Raw genomic sequence first — 17,257 nt, 5'->3', positions numbered from 1 at the left:
TGCAAAATCACCATCCTAGCTGTTTATTATTTAAGGAATGTTTAGTACATTACATTAGGGTCTATGTTTATGAAGTTTAAAAGATGTATTTAGATTTTTTTTACATTCTTAAATGTGTTAATTACCAAATTTGAAAATCCTAATATATTTACTCTTTTCAATCTAACTTTTTAACACTAAAACAATATTTATATATATTTCATTTTAAAATTGAAATAACAAGTTAATGTTATATTATATCCAATTAGGGTGTTATATTAAGCCACTGTCTCAATTGTTTATTCTGGGAGAGTCTGCAGCACCTGTGAATGGCCATGTGAACTAATTGATTTACTCCAAGGCTGGACTGGAGTACATGTACTGCTGTTTTGGAACCTTTTGACTGTTGTCACTTTAGAAGTGTAGTTTGTGAATAGCAATGGTCTTATTGTTTTTTGAGTGGGTGTTTTTACTAGCCTGCATCTTCTAAACTCTTGCTTACCTCTCCCCAAACCCCTTCTTACTCTTCCATATTACCTTCCAATCTAGAAGAAAGTATTCCCCAATTTCTAGTCCATTGCACAATTACCAGTAAATCGTGGGACAACCAGTGCTAATTTCTTTGTATATAAATGATAGAAGAGGAGAAGGTAGAGGTCTCTGCACATAGGGCTGTGAAATGTATTTTTTGTACTTTAGTGGTTCTACCGTAATACTACTAAATTACTACAAAAAGCAGTTTCTGAATATGGTCCTATGTGTCTTCTTACACCTCCCTGTTTCTTTGGGTGTTCATTAGGTATCTTCTTCGGTTTCAAGGATCTATTCGGGAATTTTCCAATGAATGAATGCTTAGATTTTGTTTCCCTTTATCTTATCTTTGTTTGGCATCTTTGCAGGCACCACCTGGATCAGTGAAATAGTGGACTGCATTCTTAACAATGGTGTTTTGGAGAAAACCAAACGTGATGTCATTTATAATCGAGTCCCTTTCCTGGAGTATGCATGCCCAGGCTCTCCGTCAGGTAAACTCATGAATAACTTCCTCTTCACTATCACTATCTGAAAATATTGATTCACTTCTAGTGTAATTTGTGGCTGCGGCTAAGTTTTCCTTGAGGCTTAGGCTCTACTATTATGGTGATTAGGAAAACCTGAACACATTTTCTGATAAAGTCTATGCATTTATTTCTAGATAATGCCTGCCCATATCTGTAATCAGTACTGCACACTTTCTGAATGATTCTACGTACTGTTTAAGTTGGAATATTCAAACATATTGTAATTGATAATGCTCAAGTTTTACCAAGAATTTCCCACTTTTGCTAAACAATTTATGCCTTTTCTCTGTTAAAGCCTTTAAACTTTTTTGCTAAATTCAGAATTTACTCCATGAACATTTCTGCTCACTTTTTAATACAAAAAATATTTACACTTCTCTAATTATTTGAGCTCATCTTTCTTTAAAATGAAATTTTCAGATGTTTTCTTTTTAAACATACATTCTCAAATATTGATTGCACATCAAGCAATCAATCAATCAATCAAGCAATGACACTTAAAAAGGATGTGCCTGCTTCAAAAAGAAGCATGCCAGCTTTCAAGTAGAACAAATTTGGCAAGCCGGAGTGACATAAAAGCTAAACAGTGTCAAACGATAAGGTATTAAGGTGTTCAAGTTCAAGTAAACTTTGAAGCTTGAAGGTATTAAGTAGTTTTTTGAAGGTTGCCAGAGACCCAACCCAGTGCAGCTTGGGTGGGGAGACTATTCCATAATATTGCAGTAAGAACAGTAAAAGAGTTGCCTCCATTGCAAGACATTCAAGAATTTTGGGATCTGTAGGAGGCGACCGTTATTGGATCTGAGTACCCTCTTTTGGGTGTATGTGGACCGTCTGTTTGACAAGTAGCAAGGGGCCTCACCATGGAAAGCTTGGAAAGTCACTGCCAGAGCTTTACATTTAATGTGCTTTTCAACAAGGAGCCAATGCAGATGTCCTCATTAGTCTAGCCACTGCATTTTTGATTAGCTGAAATCTGCATATCAGATATGCAGTTATACCAAGGCAGAAGCTATTCAATTAGCCTCAATCCAAGCCATGTCTCGTCTGAGAAATTGTTTAATTTTGTAAAAAGTTGATCCTGTATTGTCTTGAAAGGAGATGAGCATCTGTACTGAATAGTTCATTTGTATAAATCATACCGATTTTGCATGTTTTAAGAGTAATTTATAAAAATCTTGGCAGGACCCGAGGTGAGGATTATGTTATACTTTCTTCACTCTTTATTTAACAACAGCCTTTTTAAAACAAATACCAAGAATTCATTTTTCATGAACCCTTGGTAGAAAGTCCACAAACAACTGTCCAATCCACATCCGGGGGCTCTTTCACAGTCCTTTATCCCTCTTGCTGCCTCCTCTTTCTTCGCTGCTCCAGCAGCCGAGATAAGTGCCTCCGGCCTCCAAGTCTTATTGCTCATGTGTAATGTTGCTATACTAGGGCTTATTTAATGTATTATAATTGTTTAAAGTATAGCTAAGTATTGTTCTCACGTTTTGTCCATAGCAGGGCAACAAGAAGTCCTACATAGTGTATAGTGTTTCTAGGATTTGCGGTGGACTCTGTGCAAGCCACCATAAGTCTTACTTCATGCAAGGTGAACAAGATCAGACAAGAATTGTGCAGTCTGACAGTCAGACCTTCCACCTCTCAATGGCCAATCACCTGTGTAGTGTGATTATTGTCCTCTTCAAACCAGGCAGTCTTCCTGGGCCTTTTCACTACCAGGCACTACAGCGGCTCAAAGCCTTTCACCTTCGATGGAGACTCATGGAATTTCAAGTAGTTCCTCCGTCAGACGAAGTCAGGGAAGAGAGCAATGGTGGCTAAACACATGGAGTCTTGGAATGGCCAGGCAATCTTCGGTTTATTCCTGGATATGGTAATAGAATCCGAGGGCAGTGGCACAGACTGGAGCCCCAGATGTGGAGAATACTCCACCGGAGAAAAGTGGTAATCTCTTGAAAAATCCCTCCACTTTAACAGTCTAGTGTTGATGGCAGGCTCATTTGCAGTCAAATGCCGGACCAAGGATATGGCGCTATGCTGCATTCTGCTAAAGATGGACAATGTAGTGGCAGTGCGCTACATCAATCACCTGGGAGAAACCAGTTAAAAAACCCTCTCATATCTGGCCTGGAGTTTCTGGCACTACTGTCTCGGAAATCGGATTGCAGTGACAGCGGAACATCTCCTGGGAAAATCTAATCGGGTAGCGGATTGGCACTCCCGTCATCTGTAAGATCTGAGCCTTTGTAAACTGCACCCCTCCGTCTTCCTGGCTTTTCAGGACAAGTCAGTTCCATTCTCAGTGGACCTCTTTGCCTCTCACTTGGATCTTCAGCTCATCAGATAATTCAGTTGGATGCTAGACCCCAATGTGGGAGCGACCAACACTTTCCTCCAGAGTTGGCAGCTAGAGAGGGGTTATGCATTTCCCCGGTTCCCAATGATCATGCAACTCTCCACCCAAGTGCGACATCAACAGGCAGATCCAGCGGTTGTGACTCCAAATTAGAGATTGCAAGTGTGATATCCAGTCCTTCTGAAACCTTCTTGGCATTCTCCAATCTGTCTGCCCCTCTTTCCGGATCTCCTAAGTGACCCCGAAGGGTCTCAACATCCCCTGATCCTGGACGACTCTCTTAATCTTATGGCATAGAATATTACAGGGAATGCAGGAAAATCCCACGCCTTTTGCATCAAGCTGCGTCCCTCCTGTCAAAAGCCTGGGTCAATCGGCTTGGTCTTGATGGATGGGCTGGTGGCACCAGAGACACTTGGATCTCAATGGGACAGACAATGACCATATCTTTAAATTTTCTTGCCTCTATGGCCTCTGAAGGTTTGGCCTAAAGCTCAATCAATACCTTCAGGTTGCCGATTTCCACAGATCATTTCCATGCTGGCGATCCTCCAGTAGGGGAACATACTCTAGGGGCATTCGACTATCCGTTCCTCCTGAACCCCGATACTCAACCATATGAGTTGTGAATAAGGTCCTGAACATTTTTTCTTACCTGGCAACCCAACAGGTACCTCTTGATGAAGGCGATCTCAGCCAAACCTGCTACCCTACTAAGCACATTATCCTGTAGAGTCTCAGACGTTAGAGCTCTGAATATTACGTGTAGAGATTTCACAAACAACAACAATTGATGGACAGAATGCAGAACAATGTCATACATTCACCCGAGTTCAGAGATCTGGGCCTAAATCCATCGTTTTTTTGCACTCCACACCACCCAGTTCAGACATGGCCATATGCAAATCAGCCTGGACCCTGTGCCTCATGGGAACAGTCCAGCCCGAACTGCCAAGCCATGTCTTTCCTGGATCGGAATCAAGCATCCTAGGACAGGTTTCTGGCTATCAGTCGTCTTCACCCAGGATAGCTTGACTCCAGTGGTGTGGAGAGCATGGGACTCACGTCTGAGCATACCCATACCACTCGGGGTGACAAATGCAAAAACAACAATTGATGGACAGAGTGCAGAACAATGTCATACATTCACCCCAGTACAGAGATCTGGGCCTAAATCCATTGTTTGTTTGCACTCCACACCACCCCAGTTCAGACATGGCCATATGCAAATCAGCCTTGACCCTGTGCCTCATGGGATTCACCCCAAAAAGGGTTATTTTTGATATTTCAAGAAGAATGAAATGTAAATCACTTGTGGTTTCCTAGCCATCCTATACAGATTCCCACAAACCAAGTGTAGTCAAATGCATCAAAGCATATGAAACTCAGATGGAGGATATCCGCCCCCATGGGGAACAGCAGCTCCTAATTGCCCTAAAAAAAAACACACAAAGCAGTCTCGTCTCCCACTATCGCTAGATGAGTTAAATGGGTTAGGCAAGAAGCTGATGAAAAGGTGTTTAGTGCCCGCTCTGTACGAAGGGCTATAGTATCAAAATTATTTTCCTCAGGAGCTCACCTCGAAGATATCCTCATTGCGACTGACTGGTCTTCAGATTCTACCTTTAAAAGGTTTTACTTTAGGCTAGTTCCCAGTATTGCATTGTTGGTGGAAGATAAGCCTTAAACTAGCATAATCCTTGCCTCTTGTCTTTACATAGGACACAGAGGCAAAGATAAGCTTACCTAGGACTTATTAGTATACTTCCACCCAGAACAAGAATGTATGTCTTCGCAAGGGTAGGTATGCTACCATAATTGATTTATGGAATAGTATGACTCATGTTGATGGGATGCACCTGTTTTGGTTGAATGTTATGTTGATGGTAAGAAGTAGTGTAGTGGTTTTACCAGATCTTTTGTAAAATTTTCTCAGGATCAAATTAATCTAAACAGGAGTGATGGTGCAATAATCGAACTCTGTTGCAGGAAGAAAGAGGAGGCAGCAAGAGGAACGAAGGACTGTTAACAGGTCCCTAGATGTGGAGAGGACAGTAGTTTATGGACTTTTTCCCAAGGGTTCATGGGAAATTAAGTCTTGTTATTTGTATGGGCGACCAGAGTTCACGGAGTAATACTCCACTGAATTCTGCAGAGTTAGCTAAAAACTCCCCGAGATGCCACAGAGCACCACAACCAGTTGAATTCCGGTCTATCATGCTAGTAAACAGCTTGCACGCACCCTCCACGGGATTCATGGGCCACCTAGGAGTGGAAATGTCACTGGCGCCCATTGGGGTCAGAGCTTAGGATGCATTCCCTTCCTTCTCCCTTTCTGGCACTGCCTTTGAGAGCTCACCTGGGAGGATGAGACCCACACGACTTGTGGTGATGAGATGCACGCTGGGGCTGGGGTCTGGGGGTCCTCCAGAGCTGAAGAGCACGTTTGCACCACCGCTGCTCCTGCTCTCTGTCCGTCCGCCGTGGCAGCTCTCCTCAGCAGTGAGTGTTCTGTATCTCCCTCAGGCAGTGGCACAGCGAGGAAGGAGCCGGATTCAGCCCAGAAGACGCCCATTCACATCAGGCTAGCTAATCACAACCTTACAACTGAGGTCTGACCAAGAGTTACAAGCCTCGTTTTCGGGGAAACAAGGGGGAGGCCATGAAAACAAAGGATGTACAGGTAGAATGGAAAGGAATGAGTTGTATATTGTAGACCAGAAATTCTAGGATCAAGTTCTCTTTTTGGACTCTGGCAGGGCAAAAAACATGTTCATGTCTCCGTCGGTATCCCATGACTTTGCATTAGGAGGACTTGCCTGACTTACCATGAGAGTGTTGTATTTTGTGTTGTGTAGTGCGGTTTTTGCAGGGTTGGACTCTCCCTTAGCGGTGCCTGGGTCTTATTTTGCATCAAACAGAGGACAGGTCTTGTTTTGAAGGGTAGCAGCGGTACCTTTGCATCCCTGGGTGCCTTGGTGCTATTTTAGGCGCTACACTCGATTTCTGTCTGCTTCTATTGAAATGGTGGCTCAGCTGTGGTGAGATGCTGTGCGCTACAGTGGCGACCCACAGAGGAAGATGACAAGGAATGGTAATGTAGGCAACAAAGAGCAGGTGCTGTTGGGATGAAACTCAAAATGGCTCTTGGCTCGCTGAGGGAGGTACAGAATGGACTATTTCAGAGCGCCGAAAGCCCCATCTGGTGCCTGCCAAGTGCCAACCACACTTCCCTGCATGGCCATGCCTTCCCCTGGCTTTTATGTAGTTATGGTGGTGACCCAGCCATCTGTTAGGAGTTTGTTTTACTTGGTTGCCTAGGATGAGAGGAGTGTTGAATCCTTCAGTTTCTGGCATGCAGTACCTGGCACCATGTGTTGTTAACTCAGAGGTGAAGTTTCTGGGGCGGCGAGAGGCTTGGATGTGGCAGGCATGTGCCACTGGTCTGGGGGCGCAGACCCCATAGCTAGTTTATGGGAAGTTATGGGCAAAATGGGGGGACAGGAGTGTTGCAGAGGGCATGGGTTGGGGCTCTGGAGGGTCTCTGTCCTAGGGCAGGGGGAGCTGCTGAATCGTCATGCCTCTAGTGGTGTGCATGTTTGTGTCTTAGGAGCACAGATGATTGCACAATAGTTTAACACCATGGAGAGGAACCTCCAGGGATGTTTCTGCTCTAAATCCTGGATTTGTTGTACAGATGACCCATGGTGGAGGGTCTCATTCTTGCCCCACGGTCCTCCACTGTGGGTTCCTTAAGATCACCCGGACGCACACCCTCTCCCTGGCTGGTGGTTCTGAGTGTTTGCAGAGAGCGGAAAGGGGCAGCCATTCTGTTTAAAGTTCTGGGCCACGTGCTGAAAAATATTGATGAGATCTCATTGAAAATTCTAGTCTGAATGTCTCCGAGTCTCACCATATGCTGCTTGGCGGGCAGGGGTACCAGTGGTGTGGAGGTGCAGTAGGTTACACCGCAGCCCTGGGGTGTTGGGGGTGCAGGGCATCAACATTGTTGCTGTGTTGTACTTTGCAGCTACAATGCTGGGGGACCAATTTATGTGCTTGGATTGTGGTCCATGGGATCCTTGCTGTGCAGCTGCTTTGGCCCTCCCCATCCAGGAACTTCTGCCTTCGTTGGAGAGTGATGCTCCTTCGGAGGACCCTCATTCACTGACAGTGTCTTCAGACTCCCTGGCACCCTTTGCGCACTGCTCCCCAGGCTTTAAACATCACTAGACATTTCCCCTGATGGAGTTGCAGGGGATACTGGTGGCACACTTTCAGTATTCGTTGGGGATTTCACAGGTGCCCAGATATTGGCACAAATGTTGTTCTAATTTTACCTTCTGATTGGTGCAAATTTGAGAGGTTTCCAAAGGGGCGAGCGGGCGAGTAACAAAATCTCTGTGAACTCCACCAGCAGAGAGGCAGAGCGGAGTTCACCGCACACCCCTTGGGTATTTGTTTTAAATGGCCGCTGACAAATAAAAAGTGAAAAAAGTACAGCTTAATCATTGCCTCCGTGTCCTTAATAGAATTCAAAGTTTGGGTTATGATAGATAGGAACATTTTCATTTTGGAAGAATTCTGCACACACGCACACAATTCTATACACTTTTTTCAGAGGAACTTTGTGCCCCTTTTTCTAGATAAATTTGCACTTATTTCTCAAGAATGATGCATTCTTTTTTTTACAACTTTATTTAGAATTTTATTAGGAGTAAGAACACAAACTTTGACATCACAGTACAGTACAACATTCATCATGTAACGTACTACGATACAGGGTTAAAAAGTATGTTGCCGTACAAGTATTCAAAGCATTATTCGACCTGCGCATAAGCCCACGAAAGGCATCTCTTTTCATTCGGTTCAGCAGTTACTGAGTACCTGGAGGATAATTGGTCCATGTACACTGCTTGGGGTCATTGGCCCTTTGCCTCGGAGGAGCACATTTCACAAACTCCTGAAGCTGAAGCTCGCAAAGCCCGAGACATTGTCACGTGTGCTCCTCCCTTATATGTGTAGTGAAGGAGTGCCAGGCATTAACACATTTTGCGACTCTGTTGCAGCTTATTTCTGTGGATTTTTTCATGGCATAAATCCGCTTCCACAACTCAGCCTCACTCAGGCATGCAGTGAAGAGAATGATGCACTCTTCTGAACAAATTCTGCTATTCTGCAGGTACTCAATGTAGGGAAAAAACTGGCTCTGAGTATTAACTTCTTGTTATCACTATTAATATGATCACTTATCAAGGAATTCATTAAAGCACTTCAACATTCTTGGCCCTGAATTTGACACCACTTTCGGTGACTTGAAAGATAAGGTTTTTGAAATAGTCTAATCTTTCACATAGAATGTATAAATGTTATCCAAAGTATTCAAAAACAATTATCACTCATATTCTTGTATCTCTTCTGGGCAGTAATATTTTATATTACGAAAAGACATTTTGAAGAAATTCACTGCTCTTTTATTTTGTATTTGTATCTGGTGGCAAGGAAAGTTCATGACAGGCAAGATATTCTCATAAACATGATGAGTTGCAGTCTTTCAGACCTTCGTCTCTATCCCTGGCACCTGCTTGGAGGTGTCTGTACTGACTTCACTCATAGAGCCGCTAACAGAGCAGCCATTTGAGTAAAAGCAGAGCAGATTTTATGAACTACTGAAGTTCCTGCATATACACTTTCTCAGACAATTGCAGCTGAATTATACAAATTTGATGGGATATCATCCAAACTTTTAAAATCTCAGTAAGCTTAAGTCATTCGTTTTTTGTTATAGTGAGAAGTTGGGATTGTGCATTTCAGTCTCAGGTACTGTGTTTGTAGTTTTCTTGAGAGGGTGCTCTATCGCAAACATGACAGAGTACCTTGTCTGTCAAATAGTCCTCCCATCTGCCTCATTTAGTGTGGGGGGGAGAGGGTGAGGGCCATCATTTTTCCATGTCAGAGCAGCAAGTGCCTCCATTAATGGAAGGCTTCATCTGAAGGAGAAGGGTCCATTGGAGGATCTGTTAAGGGTGCACAATGTAAAGTCTTTTTCCCCCCTATGTCACTTCCTGGAAAACCTGTCCGTGAGGTACAAGACAAAAACAATAATGACCCCTACACTCTGGGATATATCTGCCTGGGTGAGGGTGGGTCATTAGTTTTTGGTGAACGTAATGTCCTCCACCACCCTGATAGACACCAGCCTGTTTGTTGATCCCTAAATCAGGCCCTTAATCTTTAATATGTGGAGTGAGATGTGAATAAGGACTCTGGCCATCCTCTTGAATCTCAAAAGGATTTTCACTCCTGAAAAGTGAAAAGTGACAAAGTTCAGTGTCTCAAAGCATGACTGTTTTTTAGTGATATTCAGGTAAGAAAATATATAGGCCTGGGAAAAATGTTAATTATGTCATGGAATTCGCATGATTTCAAGACTTCTGCTTGTTACACGAAATTACCAAAATCATGCCATTACGCCATATTACATAATTGTGCATGCTTATGTCATAATTTTATAAACAAGCACACAGGAATACTACGAATAGTCAGCACTCGTGTAGATGTTGCTCAGTTCCCTCAACCAGTAATGGTCCGCAAATTGGTAGCAGCCTGAAATTATTACAAAGGGGGAGTTTACAGCCAGACCCAGGGCATAACAAACAACCCTTAGGTAATACGGACCCACAAGGAAGTCTGAGATGCTCAAAAAATAACAGGGAGGAGGAAGATGGTTTAGGTGTAGCCTAAACCAGTCAAACTGTGCTCTAGGGAGACAACAACACATCTGATACACAAGGTGACTCATTGGTTGGACAGTTTATTGGCAAATAGCCGTCTTCTAGCCCCACCATGTCATTGTGAGAACTGGGGTCACTGGGGGAACTGGGGTCACCAATTCCACAGGGGGTAGCTTGGCGTGAGCAGGTAGGCACCCGAAAGCTTAGGTGTAAAGTAGTCGCACAGCACACACACCCACTGACACAGGAAACGCACACAATAACTGACACCACACCAGCTGGTCTGTTAAAATCAATAGACTTTTATCTAGATCAAAATCAGGGCTGGCAAATCATTCAGGACAATCCATTACTCAATTCAGCATTAATCCAATAGCACATTTCATTAGGGAAGCAAAGGAAACATTTCATTAGATAACTGTAGGCATTCCTTAAACATTTCATTAGGTAGGAGTAAACATATCTTTGGAAATCAGGCAACATTTCATAGTAAACTACCTGGCTACTATCTAGGTCAGGCTATGCATCAACATTTGTCATAGGCATGAGCAGAATCATCTCCTGGGCACATGTAACTCCCTTTTTATAAGAGCACAGGTAAAGAATTCGTTAAGGAAGACCTCACGCCTTATTTCATCAAACAGGTCTACATAACAGGTACCACAATAACCTCTGTGGCATAACCTCTGACTGGGCCTAAGCGATCACATCAGCTTTAACCATTCATTTCCTGCCTAGGGGCAGGTTGTAATGAACAGTCCCCTAACGCAGGGTTAACTATATTGTAAGGCAGTCCCCGAATGTTCAGACAGTGCTCTGGCCCAGTTCAGGGGGGCTGGTAGGCCTGCGCCCACTCACCTTGATGATCGAGGGCCAACAGGGCCCAGGTCCAGTTTTTCTCGTGGAGGGGCGGTCACGGGCTTCCTCCCGGCTCCTGGGAGGCCCCGCTTCCTCTCGTGCCTTCCGCCCTCCTCACCATGTAGTGCGGAGCAAAGTAGGCCTCGTGCGGCCGATGGGGGAAAGGGCCTCCCGGCAGCTCCTGCGGCCGCGGGACCAGTCAGGACGCAGCTGCGGATGTGAGCGGTGCCAGTGGCCAATGGCAGGCCAGCGTTGATGTGGGCCGGGCCCCCGAGCCAATCCGAGGCTCACTCGCGAGGGGCTCGGCCAGGCAACCAATCGGGTGTAGCTGTGGCTAGGGCCGTGCTCGTGACGAGCCCCCGTCACGTGGTGGTGATGATGGTGGCTTCAGGGCCTAGTGCAGCCCACTCTGACTCCGGCGGCCCTCTCCTGGCACCTGGGGCTGCCGCAACGATGCACACAGCGGGGGCCTTCCCCACGCAAACGCCGGGCCGCGTCAGTGAAGGCGGGGACAGGAGGCTTCCGGGCTGCGCAAGGCAGCACCAGTAATCCCCGGGCTGCGGCAGTGAGATCGGCAGCGCTCTCAGGGGTGAAGCACTTCAGGGCCACACAGATGACCGGGGCAGCGGCGGTGATTGTAGGCAAGTCCTTAACAGCACAGCGCTCAGGATGCTGGGCCCAGGGGCACAGGTCAGGACAGCGCTTGTGAGTGATCGACCACATTTAAATGATACGCATTTTGTATCCGCCAGGTTTGTGGCACCGCGTCCTGCGTAACAACATATCATCATCATCAAAGCTTTATTTCCACATAAATATATCATAAAAGCATTTTACAAATTATGTATAGAGGGTACAAAATATACATTTTTTTGGACAGGGGTATCATAGTAGCAAAAAGTTAAAAACACAACTAGGTGATGCGACTTTCCCTTTTCCTTTCTCCATACCTCCCATACATAATTATGCAATCAATAAATAACAGCATATACATATGAGGTCACACCAGCTACTACTTTGATATGCAACGGTACGCATTAGCAAGCCGTGCGTTACGCCATGTACGTATAGGGTTGCGCCCGTTGCACGTTGCGTATGCAACAAATGCACGCTGCCACGCCCTGTGTTACATCATAGACGTACAGTGTCGCGCCCTCTACACCATTCCCTCATTTTTATTGTCTCAAAACTATATGTAAATGACTTTAAAGTGTATATGAGAACAAGCGATAATTAAAAATATTTAAACACTTATATATTTCTAACTGTAATAAACTTATATTATAGTAAATATATTTTCTCAAAATCACGTCAGGTGTGGTCTCCTTATGCACTGGGTGCGTGATTGAATGTGACCATAAAAAAAAGCATTTCATTAGTTCATAACATTTCCCATTGTAACAGTTGGAAAACGCCACCCATTTTAGTCAATCTCTCTACTGCATTTGATGAGACACACCTCTTCTGCTTAGAGAGTTTTTTAAAAAACTTTTTGCTACGTACACATATCTTACACTACACACAACATGCAACTATGATCTTCATCAATATTCATGGTCTGTAAAGTAGCCTTCCACCTTTGATAGCTATACACCTGAAAGTTACATAACCAAGTTTTCTCAATTACCAGAGGTAACATGGTTGCATACGCTGTCCACAGCACAATGTAATGTGGTACGGCCCAGGGGCAGTTTCATGCATAGATAATGAACACAATGGCACAGATAGATAGTGAAGTGGGTACAGGCACGTGCGCTCAACACCTTTTTATTACCAGGGTCACAAATCCAGTGACGTCTGTGCTGGATTCGTGTGGGGTGAGTGTAAAGCAGCCCTCAGGGAATAGTTGCAGTTACCATAAACTACAACAGTAATAATTGGATCACACACAGAGGAACAATATTAAAAGAATTGATAATTTATGCTGCACCAAGGTAGGGACAGTAGATGTGAAATAATACAGAACAAATTATATCGTAAAAGAACCACAACTTGTAGTATACTGAGACACAATCAAAAGATCTAAAATAATACACAAAAAGATTATATCATAAATGCTCCATCTGTTCTAGTGCACTCAGATAGCCACATCAAAATCATTCAGCATGTGCACAGCCAGCGATGATGCGTGCTGCCGGTGGGCCGTACTAGGAGCAATATTTGTTGCCATCAATTATCTGCAATAGCGACTCAATCTGAATTGTGAACACTGCTGTCTGCAGTGTAGGCCACAGAGAGCAGTCATCAAGGTCCCACAGCTATGTAAGGTGACGAGCTGCCCAGGTTGTCGTAAGCAAAGCAACAAAATAGCATGTGCTGAGCCTGCAATGATATGTATCCATGGTGCAGACAGTATGCACTGGAGCAATGCCTTTTCCAACAGGACTTCCTCATCTACAATAGCGACTCGATTTCAATTGTGAACACTGCTGTCTGCAGTGTAGGCCAGAGAGAGTGGTCAGCAAAGGCCCACAGCCATGTGGCATTGACTTGAGCTCCACAGTTTGCAATTCGTGAAGCAACAAAAAAGCGTGTGCGGAGCCTGCAATGATTCGTATGAGTGGTGCAGACAGAGCGCACTGGAGCAATGGCTTTCCCTACAAGAGTTCGTCATCTACAATACCGACTCAAAGTCAAATGTGAACACTGAAGTCTGCAGTATAGCCAGAGAGAGCATTCAGCAAGGGCCCACTGCCACGTGGCATTGACTTGAGCTCCACAGTTTTCAATGCGTGAAACCACAAAGACCGTATGCAGAGCCTGCAATGATAAATGAGTGGTGCAGACAGAGCGCACTACAGCAATGTCTTTTCTTACAGGACTGCGTCATCTACAATAGCAACTCGATCTGAATTGTGAACACTACTGTCTGCATTGTTAATTAAAGGCAGTACTTATTCACACAACCATGAATACTTTTTCTCACTGCCTCTTCACAAAATACAACAACATAAATTACAGAAAACTCTACAATAAATAAATCAAAACAATTTGAATTGCGATTTCATCTGTCCACAGTCAGCACTATTCACTGTTACTTTTGACTTGCAAGATGAATATGATCACTTTACTAAACCTATAACTCATCTAAAAAAAGTTCTTCAAGCAAGTATACTAAAACAATATTGTGGGTGATGCAGGGACCCCCTGGTCCCTGCATCACCCACCCCTCCCGCATTACATACGACGCCTCCACCCTCCTAGCACTTAACCCCGGCCGACTCCCTAACTGCGCCCTAGCATCACCAGGACACACCCATGGACCCTTCACCTGCCACTCCTGCAAATTCACCTGCATCAAGACCCACACCAAACCCACAAACACCAAACAGAGATCCAACACCAACCACCTTAAATGCATCCTTCTCAACACCCGCTCGGTTCACAAACACGCCATCGACCTTTGGAATCTACTCGACACCATTTCTCCGGACATCGCCTTCCTAACAGAAACCTGGATGAATGCCTCTTCAGCCCCAGACGTCACCATAGCCATCTCGGATGGCTACAAGATCATCCGTAAGGGCCGCTCCATCCAAACAGGAGGAGACATCGCCATCGTCCACAAGAACACCATCCGCGTCTCAACCAGCTCAGAAGACAACCTCGCTATCGCCGAACACCTTCACTTCCAGATCCACACCGACCCCAAGACCACACTCAGAGGCACCCTCCTCTACAGGCCACCAGGACCCCGTACAAAATTCAGCGAAGACATCACTGACTTCATCACCCCACACGCCCTCCCCTCGGAAGAATACATTCTACTGGGAGACCTCAATTTCCATCTGGAAAAGAGCAACGACAGTAACACTACCACCCGTCTGGACAATCTCGCCAATCTCGGACTCAAACAACTTGTCAACACCCCCACACACTATGCAGGACACACACTCGACCCTATCTTCACTTCCAGCAAGCATATCTCCTTCACTCACACCACACCCCTCCACTGGACGGACCACAGTTGCATCCACTTCATTTACAATAAGACCACGATCCACAACCACCCTCAACCAACTCTGCGAAGAAATTGGAACAAAATCACCATCGACCAGATCTCCACATCGCTTCTTCAAAAACCCCCTGCCTATTCAACGAACCCTAACCAAGCCGCCATCAACCTCACACAATGGCTAACCCAAACCGCCGACAAACTAGCACCATTGAAAAAACATCAAATCAAGCAAGGAAGCAAGAACGCCCCCTGGTTCAACGATGACCTTAAGAAATCCAAGAAGCTCTCTCGCTCCCTTGAGAAAACTTGGAAAAAAGACCCAAACACTATCACCCAAGCCGCCTTCAAAAACGCCACCCGCAAACACCACCAACTAATCCGGACAGCCAAGAAATCAGCACTCAAAGACCGACTAGACAACAACGCCCGCAACAGCAAGGAACTTTTCAACATCATCAAAGAATTCACCAACCCCACAGCCAGCTCAAATGACATCACCCCCTCTCAAGTCCTCTGCGACTCCCTCGCCTCATTCTTCCATGACAAAATCGCCGACATTCATAACAGCTTTGACAACCAACCCGTAGACCAGTCCATCCCACTCACCTCCGAACATGTACCTCCTCCGAATAACCTTTTCAACTGGAACCCAATCACCACAGAAGACACCATTCGCCTGATGAACTCCATCCACTCAGGATCCCCTACAGACCCATGCCCCCATCACATCCTCAACAAAGCAAACTCCATTATCGCACCCCACCTCTGAGACGTCATCAACTGCTCCCTCAACTCCGCCACATTCCCAGAAAGCTGGAAACACGCCGAACTCAGCGCCCTTCTGAAGAAACCCACAGCTGACCCCACCAAGCTCAAAAACTACCGCCCCATCTCGCTCCTCCCATTCCCTGCCAAAGTCATTGAGAAAGCCATCAACAATAAGCTCGCCGCCTTCCTCGAAACCAACAAATCACTCGACTCCTCACAGTCTGGCTTCCGAGCCAAACACAGCACCGAGACCGCCCTCATCGCAGCAACAGACGACATTCAAACACTACTGGACAACAGAGACACCGTCGCCCTATCCTCCTTGACCTCTCTGCAGCCTTCGACACAGTCTGCCATAGCACCCTGATACAACGCCTCAGAAACATCGGAATTCAAGGAAAAGCATTGGACTGGATCATCTCGTTCCTCGCTGGAAGAACTCAGAGAGTCCGCCTCCCCCCTTTTAAGTCAGAGGCCACCGAAGTCATCTGTGGCGTCCCGCAAGGATCATCACTCAGCCCCACCCTCTTCAACGTCTACATGAGCCCCTTCGCAACCATCGCACGTCAACACAACCTCAACATCATCTCCTACGCTGATGACACTCAGCTGATCCTCTCACTCACCAAAGACCCAATCACCGCCAAAACCAACCTACATGAAGGGATGAAAGAAGTAGCCGAGTGGATGAAGCACAGCCGTCTGAAACTGAACTCGGACAAAATGGAAGTCCTCATCTTAGGTTCATCCCCTTTCGCCTGGGACGACTCTTGGTGGCCAACGGCCCTAGGAAAAGCCCCCATACCGACGGACCACGCACGGAACCTGGGCATCATCCTGGACTCCTCACTCTCGATGACCAGACAAGTCAACGCCGTCTCATCATCATGCTTCAACATCCTACGCATGCTCAAAAAAACATTTCGCTGGATCCCCACCGAAACAAGAAAAACGGTCACCCACGCACTGATTACAAGCCGTCTGGACTACGGAAACACCCTTTACGCCGGTATCACCGCAAAACTGCAGAAAAAGCTCCAACGCATCCAAAATGCTTCAGCCAGACTCATACTAGACATCCCCCGCACAGACCACATTTCCGTTCACCTGAAAGACCTTCACTGGCTCCCCATCAACAAGAGGATAACGTTCCGTCTCCTCACCCACGCACACAAAGCCCTATACGAACTTGGACCTGATTGTCTCAACACGCGCCTTTCCTTTTACACCCCCACCCGCCAGCTGCGTTCGTCCAACCAAGCCCTCGCCGCTGTTCAGCGCATCCACAAAGCCACCATGGGGGGAAGATCCTTCTCCTACTTAGCAACCAAAACCTGGAATTCTCTTCCCATCCACCTCCGCCTTACTCAAAACCACCTAGCCTTCAGAAAACAGCTTAAAACCTGGATATTCGATAAGTAAACCTTCCCCCCCCCTTCCTCAAGCGCCTTGAGACCCTCTGGGTATGTAGTGCGCTATATAAATTCTGACTTGACTTGACTTGACTATATTTCAATAGATGTTGTAGTTACTT

The 17,257-nt window shown here is 45.6% G+C and overlaps 1 protein-coding gene across 1 annotated transcript in view; it reads left to right on the top strand.

The window, feature by feature from the left end:
* Positions 1 to 611: 611 nt before the first annotated feature.
* LOC147705721 (sulfotransferase 1 family member D1-like) overlaps positions 612 to 17,257 on the top strand; it is a 375,399-nt gene continuing 358,753 nt past the window's right edge. Inside the window, exons 1-2 of the mRNA XM_086929551.1 lie at positions 612 to 660; positions 879 to 1,004. Coding sequence (XP_086785677.1) covers positions 612 to 660; positions 879 to 1,004 — 175 coding nt within the window. The remainder of the gene's footprint in view (positions 661 to 878; positions 1,005 to 17,257) is intronic.

This window comes from Lissotriton vulgaris, chromosome 7 (assembly GCF_964263255.1).
Source record: "Lissotriton vulgaris chromosome 7, aLisVul1.2, whole genome shotgun sequence".
Taxonomy (NCBI): Eukaryota; Metazoa; Chordata; class Amphibia; order Caudata; family Salamandridae; genus Lissotriton; species Lissotriton vulgaris.
Note: the sequence above shows the minus strand (reverse complement) of the source record. Positions and strands in the feature narration are given on the sequence as shown.